Source organism: Coenobita brevimanus, chromosome 29, assembly GCF_032717465.1.
Source record: "Coenobita brevimanus isolate Jiangsu-jjx chromosome 29, ASM3271746v2, whole genome shotgun sequence".
Lineage (NCBI taxonomy): Eukaryota > Metazoa > Arthropoda > Malacostraca > Decapoda > Coenobitidae > Coenobita > Coenobita brevimanus.
Genome location: NC_136982.1, coordinates 41,600,078 through 41,620,645, shown reverse-complemented (window position 1 = coordinate 41,620,645; position 20,568 = coordinate 41,600,078). Strand labels below are relative to the sequence as shown.

The window sequence follows — 20,568 nt, the reverse complement described above, 5'->3', positions numbered from 1 at the left end:
ACTATGGCTAGCCAGTTTAACTGATTGAATTGTGCCCATCACCAGTGCATGTATCTGATCCCGGGGTTCAACAGAAACCAACCTGAATTTCTTACACCATACTGTACTACAGCACCTGTAACCCTAGTTACTTCACTACATACTAGAAAGTACAGCAGACACAAGACAGACCCAATACAGATGTCTAATATTCAAGAATAACCATATACCCAACAAATGAATGCAATACTTTGAGATATTTTTTAAGTCCCATTCTCTGATAAGTTACCATGCAATTTCTTCACCACTCTAAAAGATAAATAAAAACTATTGACTACGTCCAAGCAGAAAAAAAATCATATTAGGAAACATATATAAAAAACTGAATGTTAAAAGTGGATATGCTTACCCAGGGTTGACTGTAAGGGGGTGAGAGTGGCAAAGGAGAGTGGCATTGTGTTAAGTACATGGATAACGTGCTAAATGTGGAACTGCTTACCTGAGGCTGAGTGTGAAGGGGGTGTAAAGGTGGCAGAGGTGGGCGGCATGGTGATCTGGAAGGCATGGGGTGGGGTGGCACCATCAGAGGCCTGGCTCCTGGGAACCACAGAGACAGCAGGAGTACCAGGGGCGGGGGCCACACTCCAGCTCACACTCAGCCCAGCACCCGGACTCCCATCACCACCCTGAAGATAACAATAAATAAGTAAATAAAATAAAGGCAACACTAAATCTTTTATTACTCCTTTTGTGGAAGCAGGGAAACACTCCAACTAACAACCAGCTCTACAGGTTCACTGAAATCACCAGAGAGAGAGAGAATTCCATTATTTTTTCCTCTGTATGAACTGAGTCACACTCCAGATCACTATCAACCCACACCAGCCTGATGATAAAGTAATAAACTGGTGACAGCTAATCCTTAACTAACACTGACTAGGGCTGCCATCACCATCCTCAAGACAGAACAATAAAACTAACAGCTAATCCTTTATCTCACTCTTCCAGTTCAAAAAGTATTTCCTAAGCTGAGCAAGAATTAAGCAAATATTAAGTCATCAGACAGACAGGATTACACACAGGTCATCGGCTACATCCTGGGATGCATTACATGATCAAAGGCCCTCCAGTGCTCTTGGGGATCAAATTTATATGCATGGTGTGGATGTCAGTACACCTACATTTCTGTCATTCTGCGGCTATTTCACTTATCTCAATGGCACAGTAAGATGATACTATAGCTCCACATCATTTCTACAGTGCTTCTTTGTGACTAGCACCATATTCTAGTGCAAATCTCTTGTTAAAAATGAGCATTGTGGTAGGTGGGGGTGCTCATCTTCCACTCAATCAATGTAGTGCTGCTCTCGGGTGTCTGCCCTTTCCTCTCCATCCTTCTTTCCTTCCATTCTCTTCTGTCTTTCTTTCCTTCATTCTTTCCTTGTCCTTTTGCCTACGGGAGACTTTACACTCCCTCTTCTGTCTTGCTTTCCTGCATTCTTTCCTTTTCCTTCAGCCTGTGGGTGACTCTACACTGAGTGACAAGCCAAATGGTTTCCTGTACACCAGGAAAGCATTTACTATGCTGGCTGGTAACCATATAACCAGATTTTGGCGCATGGCGGTTTTAGTGGGTAATTATTGCGCTCCAATCGGATTGAGCCGGTGAAGGTTTATATCCAAGGGGTGGTTGGGGTTGACTGCTCATGTAATACCACTCAGGGATGAGTGAGGCTGGTCACTCTCATCTTAAATGTCGGGACCAACTGCCTAGCCCCGGGCTCCCACGCTCCTCATGGGGCAATGTAGGATTGGATGATGGATGGATGCATGGAAAAATGAGCATTCAAGATGGAAGGATGGCCATTTTACATGCAGTTAAAGTGAACAGAGTACAGGGCATGCTAACACCAAGATCACTGAAATATACCCAAAATTCAGCAAAAGCAAATTACAGCAAAGCCACGATATACAACAGGGACATGTCGGCCATTTTGCCCATGCTAGGTGAACTGTATCTAGGATAATCCATTTCCTTCATATATCAAAAGGAAAAAAAAAATAATAATTCATGACAAAATCCATTCTCATTCACATCTGCCAAATATGGTATTACACTTAGTGGTTAAGATGTATCAGTGGCTTATGATGAAGAGCATACTTCAATATGTTACGCACAAAATGACGTACAGTATCGTTCACTTTTCTTAGTACAGTACAACAAATCCTTGTTATTTGCTGCCTCTTTTGACTGCTCTTTACTACCAAGTTAATGGTGAATTACAGAATGGGATTGTCCATTAAGGTTCTCCTAAAGCTGTTACCTATAAAGTTCATCAGCCAGCTTCCACCAGATTTACAGTACAAGTTGTACTGAAAAGTTGAAAGATTTTGGAACCAATCACCAGCTATAACAAGGACTTATTGCATCTAAGTTTTGCCCACAGATTATTTAAAAGTAGACTAGCACTGCAAAGCCAAACTTATTTGACTTCCCACAATGTATTCACCAAACTCTGGGGGGAAAAAATACTACTAAAAATTACATAAATAATTTTTAAAACAAAATACATAATAAAAATGAAACAGTATTTGTCAGTTCCATCTTAGTCCTTTTGAGGTCTAGGGGCCTGAGGCTAAACTACTATATTCCAGAACTTTTTTTTTTTTTTTCATTCATCATCCAATCCTATGTTGCCCCATGACGAGCATAGGAGCCCAGGGCTAGGCAAGTTGGTCCTGACATTTAAGATGAGAGTGACCAGCCTCACTCATCCCTGAGTGGCATTAGGCTACATGAGCAATAAACCCCAACCACCCCTTGGATAAAAACCTTCACTGGCTCAATATGACTGAAGCACCATAATTATTCTCTAAACCACCAGGCGTCATAAGTTGGTTATATGGTTACCACCCAGCATAGTAAATGGTTTCCTGGTGTACGGGAAACCATTTGGCTTGTCACTCACTGTAGAGTCAACCACACGCAGAAGGAAGAGGAAAGAATGAAGGAAAGACCCAACCCACAGTGTATTGTTTTCACTAGGTTTGTCTGTCTGTCTGTTAACAACTTTACGTGAAAACTATAGGTGTGATTTTGACTAAGACTACAGGGATGATGGGCTATTCTGATCACCTGATTAAATTTTGGACCAGCAGAGAGCTGTAGCCTTCCCCCTTTCCCCCTCCCAAAAAACGCCCTAACTCCCTTCAAATTTGTCAAATCAACATGAAACTAAAACCTAAAGGTGCATCTTTCAGATCTGCACTCTATAACATGCCTTATTAAATTGGGGGGTCACCCTCCAGCTAACAGTACAGGGGTTAATGTCAGGAGGGTCAGGTCTAAAACTTCAAATGGGCATATCATCAATTTTCACCTGATTTACTCCAAATTTGATATATGACATCTTTGCCTAGATATCCTGTTGTGTTTATACATCAGCACTAAAATGACTGCTGGGGACAGGTTTGCTGTGCCTTGGCACCACTTCTTGTATTATTTAATTCTTGCTTAATGAATGTTTTATTCAACTTTTGAAACCCCCTCCCATACTAAATGGGTTACTGAGACCTACATTTATCCCTTTCAGTAAAAAAAAAAAAAAAAAAAAAAAAAAAAAAAAAAAACTTCCTGAGCTTAATGAAACCATTGGAAATAGCAAAAATAAACCAGGCATCCCTGGACTGAAGGGGTTAATGGTACTGTATATATGACCAACTTACTTAGGATGATACGTAACTTCCTGACTACGTATTATAATCAGTTTCTCTACACAATGGTCAATGTAAGGGTATGAGTCCAACTAACCTGGTGGGCAAGTGTGGTGTGGGAGGCAGCGTGGTCCTTACTGCTGGCTCTGGGTGTTGGAGTCACGAGGGATGAGGTCACCTGGGAGAGGCTCGACACTGGACCTACTTGACTCACACTGTTTGCCAGACTGCGGAATAAAAACCGTATAAAGTCGTCGAAATATTAGCTTGATATTTTTTGGAGTAAGTGTACCCACAACTAGTATTCAGAAAAGCTGTTTATTGGGGAGGTACAATGGTTTTGCCTAAACAATCAATCAGTCAAATGATGACATTCTTCCTCTTAAAAGAATCCACATGCTGAGGTGTAGCTGATGTTTTCTAAAAACTAGATGCTAAACAAGTCCTATAGCAAGCTGATTAATTCTAAACAGTCACTGGAAACTTATAACATCTGTAACAATGTTAGAATCATAGCTGGGACCTAGATTCTATGTAAATCATTTTTGTTTTTAAAGGCTCCAACTTGCATGAGTCGAACTCGATCACCTAATGGGGGTTTGATTCCATTTAAATGAGGATGAATATTTTCTGCCCGAGTGATGACTGTGTGAGCTAGAATACAACCTAGAAATTAACTGACGACTGACAATATGTAATGTGGGTGTACCTGTAGGACTGTTCAGGAAGAGTGGATGGAGGGAAGAAGGGTGGATTTCCGAACAGACCCGGGGCGGGCATGAGTGGGCTGGGGACTGGCTGCTGCCCATAGTAACCCATGTAGCTCCCATAGAGACCAGGCGCCACCACCGTTGCTGCTGCAAGTGGAAATAAACAAGCTTTAAGAATACCAACACTATTGAATCTTAAAATTAACATCAAATGATAGCTACTTTCCTCACTGTAATTCATCATATCACACCATGCTTCGTCTTAAGAACACACCAAAGTAGGATTTGTATATGAATACAAGATGGCTAAAATGTATATATTATAAAAAAAGGCTCAAAATTTTCTCTGAAGACTACTAAAAATCAAAAGCAGTACAGCAATTTGCAAAGCACGAAATAAATAAATATAACCTACGTGCTGGCATCTCCACAGGTACTTGTTCTTCACTCGTTTTCACTTCAGTTACTTCAGGAAGCTGCAAGATAAACAAAATAATGTAAAATATACACTGTACAATTTACTTCACCTCAACTTTAGATGCAAAAAAGGTCAGGATGATAACAATGTTATGAGGTACAGGGGAAAAAACTGGAAATCTTAAGGAATAAGAATAATAAAATGCAAAGAATAGGACAACTGAGGGGTAGATGTAAAGATTATGAACAGAAACTGATTTATGGGAATAATAAAGGCAAAGTGCTGATCAAGACTGCCTGACATCCTGCATACAAAAGAAGCACAATAACTACCGTATTTGCCTGACATATTAGCAATCAGCATGATGACGATGATGATGCTGTAGCTGATAAGCCAGTTTCTCCTGATTTAGTGCTGCACCAGTTGCATAAAAAATAATAACAATAAAACAATAAAAGTGATCTAGAACAAACTCAAAACATACAAACCTATAGTATAGTATTTATAAGTTGCTGCAAATACTGTATGATAAAGACAAAAGCAATCCTAATCTATTTGGTATACGATATGGATTATCTACATTCAACAGATCTTACCTTAACGGCATCAGACTTTATTTCTTTTAATTCACTGATGTCTGCTGCCATTATCTGGATCTGATTCTGAAGAAAATAAAATCTTATTAGCTGTTAGACAAAAAGTATCATTATTTTAAAATTATACAATTCAACATTCTGCAAACAAAAGTGCTGATGTAACTGATGTTGGATCTTCTTTTTTTAATCATTATATTGGTTAAAAAAAAAAAAAAAAAAAAAAAAGTAACACAAACAATACTATCTTCTTACAGTTGGTGGCAGTGCTCAATCCCTGTCCATCCAACTGAGCAGACCTGTCAACTGTAAGTAAGCAACCACCCCTCTAGGGTTGTCCAATGGGTTCTCTACACCGTTGATGTTAGCTGATGTTATATTTGTGTCTTGGTGTGGCTTGTACTGTGCAGCACTCCACTGTGTGTGTTATACTGTGTGGGTCTATTCTACAAGCTGGGCACATGTCATCTGCGATTACACCCAACCCAACTCTATGCTGGTAGGTACCGAGGGATGGGTGATGTCCTACTCTAAGCCTTGCTAGGTGAACTCAATCATCTCTATTTAAGAACACCCCCAATGGGTGGATTTCAGGAGGGTGGGGACTTGTAGTATGGTGTTGTGAAAGAGGTGTTGTACTGCCCTGCGGATAATGAGAGTACAGTACAGTAAGACCTCACTATAACGGACTAATTGGGGCCCGAATCATTCCGAAAAATACGAAATTCCGATAAAAGCGACATCCGGACTTCCCCCTGCTAATCCGGACTTTTTCCGAAATATCAGACATTAGTCCGGACTGCATGAATGGCTTTTAAACTGTCTTGGCTACCACTGCGGTACTGTACTTTGTTATAGTTTCACTATATTAATCAAATGGTATAACATATATAATACAGTAATACTGTACTGTACACTGATAAACATGTCTTTTATTTACCTTACTGTGGTGAACATAGCTGAAGTGGTCAGGCAGTCCAGACTGCTTCTGGCTTTATCGGACTTTTTCCGATATATAGGAATTTAGTCCGGTAGCTCCAAGAGTCCGATAAAAGCAAATTCCAGACCATTGAAATACGTTATATCGAGGTCTTACTGTATACAGGTGTTGGAATATCTGGTGGTAGGAATTTATTCCAGAGGGTTTGAGAACATTTGTCTGGTGATTCTATGCATGTTGTGTCTCGTCATGCAATAACAGGGATGATGCATACTGGCAAAAGCTGCTGCATAAAATTGTGTGCCCTCTTGTCAAGGTTGTCTCTGACTAGAGGACATCAGTTTCAGAATATGAGAGGGTTATGAAAGTGGTTTTGGTGCAGTCAGTGGCAATGGATAAAGCGTCATTATGTATGATTTGTAAGGTGTTGTAGTGGGTATTAAATAGGATGGAAGCCCATGCTAAGAGGCACAGGACATCACTATTAAAATGTACTGTTTCTAGGGTAAGGATAGTGTTTCTTTCTTTCTCCCCCCCACCACCAAAGTCTGGCTGTGTGGTTGCACTGAATGCACTAAGTCTGGGGGCGCACCTCCGCCTGATGTCTCGTACATGAAGGTGAGGCCAATGTCACTTCAAAGATCTTAGTGAAGGGTGTATGTCATAGAAGTAGATTGTTAAGTGTAATGTGGGGGGAAGTACCTCTGTGTTTATTTCTGGTGATGAGTGTGGTGGTGAATTGGGGTGGGGCAATCGTCAGCCTATCATTATTACAGTGCAGCAGGTCAGCAGAAATTTAAAAATATGGTAAATAAGTAAATTTTAAAAATGTATAAAAGACCAAATGTGAATAAAAAATAATTAATTAAAAGTAAACACTATGCCTCCCCCATTTAAAAAAAGGAAGTACCAACCTGTATATCCTTTATGGCAGCATGTACGAGCTTCAATTCGCCCAGAACTGAGGCATAAGCTTCTTGAGAGAGGGTTTTGTTTTGTTCCAGCATACTACGATACAAGGAAGAATTTTCCTTCACTTCATCAGCCATTGTCGTGCAGAAGTTTCTCAGGGCTTCATTTTGAACTTTTAGAGCTGCATTCTGTTCTTCCATATTCCTAAGGGTGTTTTCCTGAACCTCTGACAAAGCTCTCAGCTGGGCATCAAGACGTTCTGGACTTGGACGAGCTTCCTACAAAGAAGGGTTTGGCATGATTATAAAACTAGAAAATATGATTACGATAAGATTGGCTGTGTGTGAAGGGTTTGGCATGATACAAAGACTAACTGATTAGGGCAAGATAAGGTTAGCTGGGGATGAATGGTTTAGTATAGTTTAAATGACTAAAAAAGGATTTAGATAAGATGGGCTGGGGGTGTTATTTGTTGTGATCTTCCAGGGGATCAAGCTGGTTACAAGAATTTTGTTTAGAGGAGTATATGACATATATGCCTGGCATCCAATTTTTAACTTAACAGTCATTGGCTTGACTCCATCTCATTGGTATGGTAATATGAAGTGCATAAGTGTGTGGATGGTTATGTCTCCTGGGTGCAGCCAAGATTACAGGTACTTGAACAGTGAGTGAATGTGTGGTTCTTTTCAATGAACATGCTGTTGATTAGTTCTCTATCATGCTTTTCTTTTTTCCTTGATTTCTGAACCCTACCTCACCCCATCTGTGCATGGGTGGGGGGGGGGGGATTGCCAGGATGGTAATGACCATGATAATATTGTCACCCTAGATCAAAAAAGGGATAGGGTGAAAGAAACAGAAAATGGCAGATGGAACAAGAAGGTAAAACAATCAACAGCCACAAAAATGTATTTACAGATAGGCTTGTGAGGAGGACCTAAAGTTTTAAGGGGCTTGAATTATGTAAGAATGGCCCATATTTCAACTTTCCCTGTTCTGGATCCTGTCTCAACCTATTCTTAGAAGAAAAAATAAATAAATAAATAAATGATATGTAATAAATAAATCATGGATATGATGCTAATGATGGTGAATGTGATGATGATTCCATTAATTTATCTCCAAGTGCTGCTTCTCTCTCCAAAATCCCTTGCACTGTTTTTCTTCAATTACCTATACAGTCTTTCACCCTTGCCATTTTAATAAACGACACTCAAACAAGGTTCTTTTCCCACCAGGTGAAGATATAGTTAACTAGGGAATCAAACTTTTAGACTCAACAGCAGGCACTTCCTCTCCCTCACCTCACATGTCTCACACAGGATGGTTGCACCATCTGGATTAATTCAGAGATGCCAGATAATAATCTTGTGTGCATTAATTTACCTTACTCTAGGCAACGGATACTGCACTTTATAGCACTTTAAGAATCCACATTGATAACTAGCATTCACAAAATATTTAAGGGATAATCATGTGATAAAAATATCATCTTCCACACCTCCTTTAAAAATAAACATATTTACCAACTTGGCATCTCACTACCACAGCAACAGGTCCTGGACAAGTGCAGTATTTTACCAAGCTCTGTTCTGTCTAAGCTTGCTTTCTTTTTCTGCATGCATTTCCTTGGGGGAAGCAGCCTAGGTATATAGATAGATAGATAGATTTTCAGTTGATGGAATGGTTAAAACAGCATACATGTTCATTACTGAATTAACATCATCATCCAGACCTCCTTTCCCACCCTAGGGCTGGGTGAGGAGTAGCAATGTCCAGACAGCCCAAATTTGCCCAATCCAATGGACATGCTTCCATTCACTCATCATTCAAGCCCTCAGAATCCTGGTTCTTTCTGATACTGCCCTACTGATACCACATATTAATATTTTCAATGTTCTTCACATTTTCAAACATTTCAAGGAGTTCAAGCTATTATTAACTACAAATGATGATTACCTGAATAACTGCATTCAGACTGAAGCAACTTACCTGTCGTGCTATTCTTGTGGAAGTTTTGTCCCTATGTGGTGTACTAAATAGATGCAGAGACTGAGAGCCAACTCCCACATCTCCATTGGTGATATCAACATTAGGGGACTGTGAAGCATCAGACAGAGAGCCACTGTCTTCTTCACGGTGTCCTTGCACACTCTGCTCCAGATTCAGATGTGACAGCCGCCTCTCTACATCCTCCAGCTGCTGGCTCAGCTTGGTGTTCAGTGGGTGGAAACGATCTACACCTGCAAAAAATATACAAGTCTTGAGATATCTGTTCTGCCACTCAGGGGCAATCAAACTGTCACTCTAGCCTAAACTGTCTGGACTGAACTGCCTAGCCAAAAGCAAATATAGTCCTGATGGAAAAACTCTGGGCTGGCTGATGGATGGATTAATGGATGGTTAGATGCAACTTTAAACATTTAGTGCTATTTTTTAAATAATATATTGCTTTGTCTTCTAGAATGGACATCAAATATTCCTTTGAGCAACAATATGTACAATACCATATATGTGCCACATCTGAACCCAGGACTGAGTCAGAGTATAAAGGAGATGTGACAGTAAGGATACTTGACAGCCCTGATGTATTTAAGTTTGTCGGTGGCAGTAAACATGAATGAATTAATGGGACTCCCAAATTTTAGATAGTGCAGCCAAGTAACAGCCATGCATGCTGACGACTGTAGTATTATCTCCAAATGAAACTCTTGCTGTACCAAGTTTAACTGTGGCATGCTTTACCAACAGAAGAGTTGATAAGACAAAAAAAATATCATCATAAAATATAAAATAATATAAATAAAAAGAACAAAGTTTTCATAGGGGCATAAGAAGGGACTGGCTCTTACTTTCACTCCCCCTTCCCTACTTATCACAAGCAGGGCCTGTATTCATACGAGATTTCAAACCAATTCCCTGTAAAACAAATTTCCACATCAGTTAATTTTTATCCAGAATATGTGGTAGGTGGGGGCACTCACCATCCACTCATTTGATATACTTTATATCCAAGAGATGGTTGGGGATTATTGCTCATGTAATGCCACTTGGTGATGAGTAAGGCTGGCCATTCTCATCTTAACCCTTTGAGATTCCGATGACTATTTTAATAGTCATTTCAAATCCAACCTCAGAGATTCCGATGACGCTTTTAATTATCATTTTAAGAAACTTTTGTAAAATATTCACCATATATCGCATTTACGCATCATAACAAAGAGGACCCAGCATGATGTCACGGAATGGTTGCTTTATGTGTAGGAGTACAGCACAGCTGGTCTGACTCATGGCTTTGTTTCTTTATAACTTTATTCTTGGTGAATATTTTTCTACAGCAAGGTATAAAATTTTTGGTTTTTGCCTAACTTCAACTTGTTACTTTGACTTTTTATTTTCTTTGTTTTCCTTTTATGAACATACTGCAATAAAGTACAACTACTCAGCTTCAAAATAACACAAACAGCATCCTATCATAAAAAGTGTATTTACACTGACTGATCAAAGAAAAACATAGCGAAGCGAATATGCAGCCGAGACTAAAATAAAATTGTGCATCTCTTTCCTTTTGCTTTACTGCACAATGAAATGCAAAAAGTACCATAATCTATACATCACTGTAAAGGTAATTTATTGTATTTTTGCATGGTTTAAACCAAATTTACACATCTTTACTCGTTATTTTTTGCTGAATATTTTTCAACAGCAAGGTATAAAATTTCTGCTTTTAGCCTAACTTCAACTCACCATTTTGACATTTTGTTTTCTTTGTTCTCCTTCTTTGAACATATTACGATAAAGTACAACTATTCAGCTTTAAAATAACACCAAAGCCAACATTCTATCACGAAAAGTGTATTTACACAGAGAGATCAAAGTAAAATATCAGGCCACGAAGATGTCGGTCAGCATGAGTGGCTGACTCTAGCACAGACATGATCTGCCCAGCCCAGAAACCTAATAGGGTTAAATGTCAGGACCAACTTTCCTAGCCCCGGGCTCCAACGTTCGTCAAGGGCAACATAGGTTTGGATGATGGATGGATGAATGGATTTTTTTGTCATATTTTTCATTTCTTAAATTGCTCTGTGTTAGCTGTTAGTTGTTAATTGACTGGCAATAACACATACACCTTAACCTCAAGAGCACTGATGACGTGACCTAATCTAACTTAGCTAAACCTAACCGCTTGCATCACAATGTCAGATGTCACTGTCATCACAGCAAGAATGAAACTATAACCTACCTACCTGTTATCTAATCTGTTACTGTCTCATCAAGTATTCACGATCACAACATAGTCAAATATTTAAAATGAGTGATCAGTTACTCATCCCTGAATGATGTTAAGTGAGTATAGTAATAAATCCAACTATGAACAGTTACTCTTCCCTGAATCCCTGAATGGCATTGAGTAATAAACCCAAGCATGACCAGTTACTTGTCCCTGAATGGTATTGTGTAATAAACCAAACCATGACCAGTTACATGTCCTTAGATGGCATTATAAGAGCAATAAATCCAGCCAATATACAAGGCTATCTTTTGCCGTACACACCTGGCATGCGGAGGCGGTCAAGAGTGAGGTAGAGGGTGTCTCGGGCCTGAGTGAGGAGGGTTGTCTGCTGCAGCCGCAACTCCGCACTCACCACCTCGCTGCTGCTCCCGTTTACCAGATTCTGTGCTTGCTCCTTGTACAGCTGAAAAATATGGCTTCTTACGTACATGGAAGAAACAAATGATCACACTGCTCAGACCAATCCATTTGTTTTATATTCTATTCACATCATCCCCACCCAAACTCACTCTCTCTCTCTTTCTTTCTTTCTTTCTGTAAGGAGGGGGGGCATAAACTCAAAGTATGGACTCAGTGTGAAAGAGACAAGGCCAAGAATAATGGGAGGCCTGAAAGGTGAATGAACTGATGTATAACCCATTAGTCACTTCACCACAATGGCCTATTATTTTAGCTTGATGTTACCTCTTGAAATTTTGGAATGATACCCAGCAGTGAAAGGGTTAATGAAGGCTACACCTAACTCCTCCAGTTCAATGTCATCTCTAAGCTGGATAAATCTGTCTGGCAGTAGCAAGAATTCAATTTTAAAATGCCATGGATTCAAGAAGTTAAACTGGGGGCTCCACTGCTGACTCTCCTGCATTTGTGTTTTACTCCTTTTTCAGATTTTCATCATCATCATCATTTTCTTCCCACCTGAGGATAAGGTATAGAGATCTTTTTTTCAGACCAGACTATCTTCACTCCATTTCTTAGCAGGGAAGAATTTGGATGGCATTGATGCTGACAAAACTATACAGTTCAACAAAGAAAAATGAACCACATGCACCACAATCACTCTCCAATTATTCGATCACCCAATAAAACGAACACAATTTCCACTCACCATTGCCCTCTGGAAGGATGCCTCAGGACTCTTCAGCTCTGCAAGGGCTTGTATGGCCTCCTGCTGCCGCCCAGATTGTACCATTCGCATAGCCAAGAAAAATTTTCCTTCTTCTTCAATCTTCTCTCGCTCTTCAATGCTCAAGCTATCACTGAAGAGAGAGAGAAAAAAAGTCTTAAGTATCTAACAATAATATAGTTAATGCTAGCTTAATATTACTTTATTTCAAGCCGTCGATGACCTAACAAATATTCTTCTTTCACAGTTGCTCAGGTGCTGGAGAGAGATGCCTTCATGTAGTGACAGAGATACACCCAGGCTGGATCCTCTCCCTGGATATACAAACGTCCCTCAACTCTCTTCCTGTCCCTTAAAATGAAAGATGGTGGAACGTGGGGGACAACTTCGGCCTACAGTTTCCTATATCAGATGAACTTGGGACTACAACTACCACTATCATTACAACTGCTGAAGATTCATTATAAAAAAAAAAGGGAGGGGCATTTTTATTTTGTTCTTTTATCTCTTCAGTCAACTAAGAGTACATTTCAAAGGTCCATCACAATAACAGTAGCACATTACTGGCCAACATCTTTAACTCCCAGTGAGGACTGACTGACTATAAGGCACTGCTTAAATTATTTACTAACATGGTTGTTATACATTCCAATTAGCAACCACCTTCCTGTTAAGCTAAATAAAGATTGCATTACTAAGCCGTGTGAACAAGCACTGAGGCATAATTATGTCCCAAGGCCAGAGGGTTGCATGGCGTGGTGTTGGTGATATTGTAACAAAGTTATAAGACACTGCTTTAATAATACACTGGTATTTGGTGACGGCTACTTTTAATTAACCCCTACGTGCCGTCTGATGGTTATCTCCGAAGCAAAGTTTGTGGATAGGGTACGGCAGGTGACGGTTATAGTGCAAGTGTCTTTGTGCCATTGTTTGAAGCGAATGCCACATTATCTTGTCACCAAAAGCGAAGGAGAGAGTCCAGTCAGCCAAGCCAACCACACCTCAGTTGCCTCTCTGACTCTGCCAGGTGTAAGATGATGTTTTCTTAACTTTCTCATCCGATTCTGTTCCTGCCTCACGTGGACTTTTGCCTTACGCATCCCTACCAGGCCTCTTTTCAAGGATACTAGGAGAGCTCAGTAATAGTGCCATAGGGCATGCCTTGGACACCACTGTCTAGTTTATCTAGTAATGGAGAAGTTATCACGGTGAGAGCAAGGCTATGGTAAGGGCCACAAGAACACACACGAACACATCCTACCTCTCATGCTACAAATGAGTCCTTTCCATCACATCCTTACTCATTGACGCGACATCCTACAGGACTGGGGATACTTTCATTCGCAAGAAGATGAGTTGTTGAGTAATATGGTCATTAATTGTTTCTCTAACTGCTAAAGTTTCCGCGATATTAATATTTGAAAACAGGCTATTCTCAGCACAATTCCCATGCAGGGAGAAAGAACACATTGTTGCGCCCAATAAAAATAGCCCGGCATTTGAGGGATGATTATAAGATGAACCAAAAGATGAACTAAATAATGATTACAATATTCAGCCATTGAGCTAAGGACTTACTTCTAAATTAAGTACAGAATACATTACTAAGATAAAATTACAAGTAATTACTTATGTTCCAGGAGGAGAAAGTTGCATGAGGTGATATTGTAGCAATGTTCTATGAGTGCTTTAGTAATGAAGTGGCATGATTTATTATACTTCCATATGACAATCACTCAAAAGCTGAACTAAATCAAGGTTATATTACTAGGCAGTGAGAATAAAAAGGAAGCTGGCCTGACTGCACAAAAAAGGGTGATGCAGGCACAATTTGTTTGTAGCTAATCTCTCCAAGATTAAGACATCTGGCTACAGATGCAGACCGAAAAACTAAAACAGGTCAACAGAAAGGTAAGAATGAGAACACTGAACTTAGTAGTGTGCCATGTATGTGATGGCTGGATAGATATAAAAAGTTAGACAAAGAGAGAGAGAGAGAGAGAGACATAGACAGATGGAGAGATACCAGTAAATAAAACAGACTACATGGTCTTACTTGTACGCCATGAAGAGAGGGTTGCGTGGAGTGATGGTGGCAACATTTCGAGCTGCACGCTGACTGAGAGTAAGGACACGCTGCCAGTAGTGCTCACTGCGCTCCCTCAGTGCCTCCACCTCACTGCTGGTACTGCCATCAACCTCCGCCTCAGTTGCCTGGTTTAGAGCAATCACATCAATTGCTGGTAAATATTCTCTCTACCACCTTTCACTCTGTTTCAGTTGTCTAATAATCACCTCTGACACTTTTCATTCTGCTGTGTTTTGTAAAATCACCTCTCATAACTTTCATTCTACTTCAGTTTACTTAACAGTCATCTCTCACATACAAACATAAGTCGACAGTAAATATCCTCCCACATCTTTCATTCCACAGCAGTCTATCTAAAAATCACCTCTCATAACTTATAACTTCCTCAAATTTGCCTGACACTCATCTCATTGACATGGTCATCAAGGGACAGCAGGCATTAAGAGAAGGAGGGACACTAGGATATTATTAGTTTTAACACTCATAGTTTAGATATACAAAGACACTGGTAAACCACATGCAATTTTAAAGCCAAATTAATCTGCTACCATCTATCTCTAGTCTCCTAAACCAATAGCTGGCAACCACACTACTACATTTACATCCCCCCACCTCCTACCTCCTCCATACCCTCCAGCCCACCCACTCATCCCCACCTCCATAAACTTAGTTATCATCCAAATGATTCCACAGCAGCAACCTTCAACATCATAGATCTCACTCTTCCTGCTTTTGTTCTCTAGCAAAGTGTTTAACAAGTCCACAGGGTGCATGATACATAGGACTGGGAACAAGCTGGTAAGCCTATGCTCAGTCTTTAAAAAGTGTCAGGGGCCTACAAGTCACGCATGGAAGAGCATACTGACCCATTTTGTAAAGCACTTTGCCAAGTGAGCCATGAGGGGTAACTCCACACCATGGTTGCCGTGGGCCCTGATGACCTCTAAGCCACGCTGCAGAACCATCCTCAATTTGGAGAGGCGCTGGTGGGCGCGGTTGGTGAAGAGAGTGTAGGCTGCAGTCCACCACTCTGTCTGCTCACTAGTGCTCAGCCCAGATACCAATACTGTTGGCAAGGATGCTGGTGCTGGACCTGTGATAGCAAGTTTAATCAGTAAAGCAGTAAAACAGTCAAAGAAAGAGTATCCATATACAGAAATCACATGTACTGATAAGATGCAACAATTTCAGCCTGACATGAAGCTTCTTCAAGTATGAACAAAGGTGGATCTGGTCAGGCTGCAAATGTTACATCTAAAAAAAAAAAAAAAAAAAAAAAAAAAAAAAAAAAAAAGAAGAAGAAGAAGAAGAAGAAGAAGAAGTGGGTATCCATTTCCAGTTTCTAGCTGTTTCATTATGACTTCAAAATTAAAAGATTCTATGTTTTTCACTGAATGTCTAGAACATCATGCACCCTGGTTGGATAGGATATATATATATTGCACCTTTACTCAAAAGGAACACAGGAAAACTTCCAACTGTGCAGCAAATGCAGTCAAGGGCTTTACACAGGCTCACCTATAGTATATTCACATTAACTTGACCCAGACTTTCCTCCTCCTATGGCTTGTATAACATAGCTCAATGGCAGAAAAAACAGTAAGTCTCTAAATAATTTCCACAGCACTTCTTCATGACTTGCATCACATTCTAGTGTTAATCTACTGTTACAACTCAGCATTCAAGACATGGACATATATAAAGAACAGAAATACAAAGACGGAATACAGAAGCAACTTACCATGACTTTCCTTAGCAGCAGCAACCTGGCAGTACACTGTGGCTGCCATGAATGCCAAGAGATCAAGATGACACAGTGTCTCCGGAGCACCAGTGTTGACATTGCTTGTAGAAAACTGGAGTCCCTCAAAGAGTGTATATGGGTAGTATGGCTGAGGCTCCCTGAGGTTAGTGGACACTTGCTGAAGACACAGCCACACCATGTCATTCAGGCTGCCACAGTACATGCTACCCACAACTGGAAAAAATAAAGAAATGAAAAATAAATAAACAAAAATAAATCATAATAGTATGTAGGTTTATGACTTGACATCTACTTCTTCAGTCCAGTGAGGTCATTTGTTTTATTCTTGCTGGTACTATGGCAATTTTATTTCATTTAGGAGAGCCCCCATGTACTGATGGGGTTGATGATGACTATATCTACCTCCAGTTTTAAAAAGTCTCCCCTGAGCTGAATAATGTCATCTTCAGACACCAAATATAAAGTAAAGATGACACTGGTAGTACAAGCAAAGAAAAAATAAAGTAAAATAAAAATAAACTACAGTATATTACAGGTACTCATCTCACTAATAATGGATCTATGACTTGTAAAACATTCTAACGAAGAAGTATTACCATCAGCTGCCTCTTTTCAGCATATGAGCAGCTTTCAAAGTATTAATGCACTCTGTGAAGTTCTCAACCAAATTCAAATGTATTTAAATTCATCTATTCATACCATCCATCCACCATCCAATCCTATGTTGCCCCATGATTAGCATAAGAAGTCTATTCATACACAATCCACAAACAAAGCTATGATACAGCTACAGGGTTTATGTATGACAAGTTTCTTTTACATTCCTCAAAGAACATGTATGTATTACCCTATTAACAATTACTGTATAGTAAGAACTTACCATTATCCCACTCTTTAATCTGGTCTGCATCTGGGTATGTTAATGAAGCAGTGATAAATGATTCATCATTCAAGAAGTAGCTTTTTTCCTTCTTGTTTGCCAGTGAAGCTCCATACAGAGTTTGGTACATGTTCAACTGAGCTTCCTTATTGCAACACTGCTGTATGGCATTATTGAGGAATTGTAACTTCTCCCCATCCGTCTTGGCCATGTGAGTGAGGACATGAGCAGCTTGAGAGAGTCTGTGGCAACTAAGCTTTTGCCACACTTGGTCACGGGGTCTCCAAGACCTACCCTCTCGCCCACTGCCTCGCCCTCTGAACCGGCATGCATGGAAAAGGAGGGCTCCAGCACTTGTTGTACCATGAGTTAAGCCATCCTGGAAGAGAGGAATCTTTAAATCACATTATCCTGTTTCCCAGGTCACAAGCAGTGTGAAAAACAGGCTTTTCTTTTCCCATAATTCAGAAGAAAGTGTCTGGACATGAATTATAGGGTATAATAAAGAAATGCAGATGAAGTGCTGAAAAAGACCTACCAGACGTTGATAGCTTCAGATATATGCGAGCTACCTTGTGCAAACAGCTACACAGTGCATGATGTTGAGGAGATATCACTGAACACTTTTCAGCCTGGATGCAGTCTGTCCTGACATTCCATTAAGGAGGCCCAGGAGTAACATGGCATTGAAAATGATGTTGATGATGATGACTGAGGTTTCACTGAATCACTTAACACCTAGAACACCTGCTTGGTCATAAACTTCTATCACACCTTGTTGTCCACAACTGTTGTAGATTATAATGATCTTATCCTCCCCTAAATTATCAAAATAGGATATAACAAAAGCTAAGATAACCATCCATAGGCACTGCTCCATGGCCAAAAAACAAACAGAACTAACAATCGAGTCTTCTCAACTCAGCAGTTCTCACCTTTTTAGCACTGTGCATGAGGAAAACAGCCATGTGGAAGTAAAGCTGGCCAATCATAAGCTGGCCAAACTGTGACTCGGGGCCCACCACACTGATGCTGTCCTTCAGATCTTGGTCAAATCTGTGGATGCACAGAAAAAAATTAAGTACATACATAACAAACACAGGCAATCCTATACTATCCCTTGTGAGGCATAAAGAGCCCTAAGGCTAGATCACCGTAGGATAAAGCATTCAGGGGTAGGCAGTAGGTTTGCACCTGTTGGAATTACACGATCCTTAGCTACCACATTATACATAAATTATCATGCACTATCCTTTTTGAGAGGACATGTTGAAGTGAGTGACATTTTGCAACTGGATATGTTTTCTGATGTCAACCAGGTATGGGATGAAATGTTCAACCCTTTGGTCAACTGCATGAACTTTAGCCCACTGCAGTTAACTCACTTTAACTAGGTACTAATTTTTACTCTCTGGCAGCTTATTTTCCGTAACTCAAAGGCAGAATAGACAATATTATGACTCTACATTCTTTACACACTACGGTGCTTCTTCCTGACTGGCATCATATTCTAGTATTAATTTATTGCTACAGCTCAGAAATCAAAATGGAGAGATGATAATTTTTTGCCTAAAGTGACCAGACAATAGACCACAGTAGCTTGCATTTGTCTGCTAAAAACAACCTTCAGTATACAGTATCAGCTTCTTTTTTATTTTGTTCTGGCCATTTTTTTTTTTTAAGCCAAATATAGACAGCAAAGGAGTTAATTATGAAACTTACTTGTGAAGGAGAGCTGCTGCATCACTCACGGTGCACTGAGACACAAGTGCAGTGCCACTACAGGCAGAGAGGGTCAGGTACACTAGTCTTTCCAGAGAAGATAAGTAATTGATATGGAATTCTACATCAGCCTTAACATCTGCAATGCTCTGATATGTCTGCAATTGGAAAAAGGTTGAGTCAGCATTATAGAAAATAAAGTTATACAAAAACACTACCTTTATAAACTTAGCAGTGCCACTAACGGCACAGAAGTTCAGACATACTGTCCTACTCTATCTATAGCTGACTAGCAACTGATAAAAATTCTACATCATTATTAAATTTAGCACTTCTGTGGTACAACAAGAAAGGGTAGACTCAGCACATGGCAGAGAAGATAAATAAATATATGGCATATTTTTACGGTGTGTGTGTGTGTGTGTATATATATATATATATATATATATATATATATATATATATATATACCCAGTGCATACACCAAATTTCAGAATACCAGTATAATGTATACGATAAAATGCCTCTAAAGAACAACTGATTTTTTCATACTATACCGATGTACTGTAAAAATTAATTACTTCAACCATAATATATTTCAATAATAATTTTCCTACTTGGATCACATGCCAAACTATTAACTAAATAATACTCTCACTTGTAGCTATGCAGATGAATGACAATCCATTACCTGTATAACCTCCATTAGAGTTTGATACCACTCCAGTGAGTCTGAGAAAGCCTTACGAGCCTCCACTTGGCACCCATAGTTATAGGCTTCCTTTATTTTCAACGTGTCTTCTGCTCCCCAATCTTTGTACAGCTTTAAAAGGTTGGTTTGCAACCTCACAACTGTTGGATTTGCTTTGATTTCATCTGAGGAAAAATACCAGTAATCAGTAGTTAATAAATCAATATCTAAAAGTTCCTAACAAACATCCAATTTCATCCATTCATCATCCAATCCTATGTTGCCCCATGAGGAGCGTAGGAGCCCGGGGCTAAGGAAGTTGGTCCTGACATTTAAGATGACAGTGACCAGCCTCACTCATTCCTGAGTGGCATTATGTAAGCAATAAACCCCAACCAACCCTTGGATATACACCTTTACCGGATCAATCCAATTGGAGCATCGTAATTACCCACTAAACCACCAGGCCCCAAAATTTGGTTATATGGTTACCACTCAGTGTTGTAAATGGTTTCCTGGTGTACAGGAAGCCATTAGGCTTGTCACTCAGTGCAGAGTCACCCACAGGCAGAAGGAAGAAGAAAGAATGAAGGAAAGAAAGTCAGGAAGGAGAGTAAAGTTACACGCAGGCAGAAGGAAGAGGAAAGAATGAAGGAAAGAAAGACAGAAGAGGATGGAAGGAAAGAAGGATGAAGGAGAGGAAAGGGCAGACACCCAAGAGCAGCA

At 39.9% G+C, this 20,568-nt stretch overlaps 1 protein-coding gene across 1 annotated transcript in view; it reads right to left on the bottom strand.

The window, feature by feature from the left end:
- Positions 1 to 20,568, bottom strand: part of Nup358 (nucleoporin 358) — a 97,726-nt gene that overhangs the window by 68,473 nt on the left and 8,685 nt on the right. The window contains exons 4-19 of the mRNA XM_080268767.1: positions 19,843 to 20,027; positions 19,152 to 19,309; positions 18,365 to 18,485; positions 17,430 to 17,808; positions 16,526 to 16,762; positions 15,651 to 15,877; positions 14,752 to 14,909; positions 12,675 to 12,825; positions 11,828 to 11,969; positions 9,262 to 9,512; positions 7,269 to 7,544; positions 5,418 to 5,483; positions 4,819 to 4,879; positions 4,403 to 4,547; positions 3,791 to 3,920; positions 479 to 665 (exon numbers count right to left, since the gene is read on the bottom strand). Coding sequence (XP_080124893.1) covers positions 479 to 665; positions 3,791 to 3,920; positions 4,403 to 4,547; positions 4,819 to 4,879; positions 5,418 to 5,483; positions 7,269 to 7,544; positions 9,262 to 9,512; positions 11,828 to 11,969; positions 12,675 to 12,825; positions 14,752 to 14,909; positions 15,651 to 15,877; positions 16,526 to 16,762; positions 17,430 to 17,808; positions 18,365 to 18,485; positions 19,152 to 19,309; positions 19,843 to 20,027 — 2,874 coding nt within the window. The remainder of the gene's footprint in view (positions 1 to 478; positions 666 to 3,790; positions 3,921 to 4,402; positions 4,548 to 4,818; positions 4,880 to 5,417; positions 5,484 to 7,268; positions 7,545 to 9,261; positions 9,513 to 11,827; positions 11,970 to 12,674; positions 12,826 to 14,751; positions 14,910 to 15,650; positions 15,878 to 16,525; positions 16,763 to 17,429; positions 17,809 to 18,364; positions 18,486 to 19,151; positions 19,310 to 19,842; positions 20,028 to 20,568) is intronic.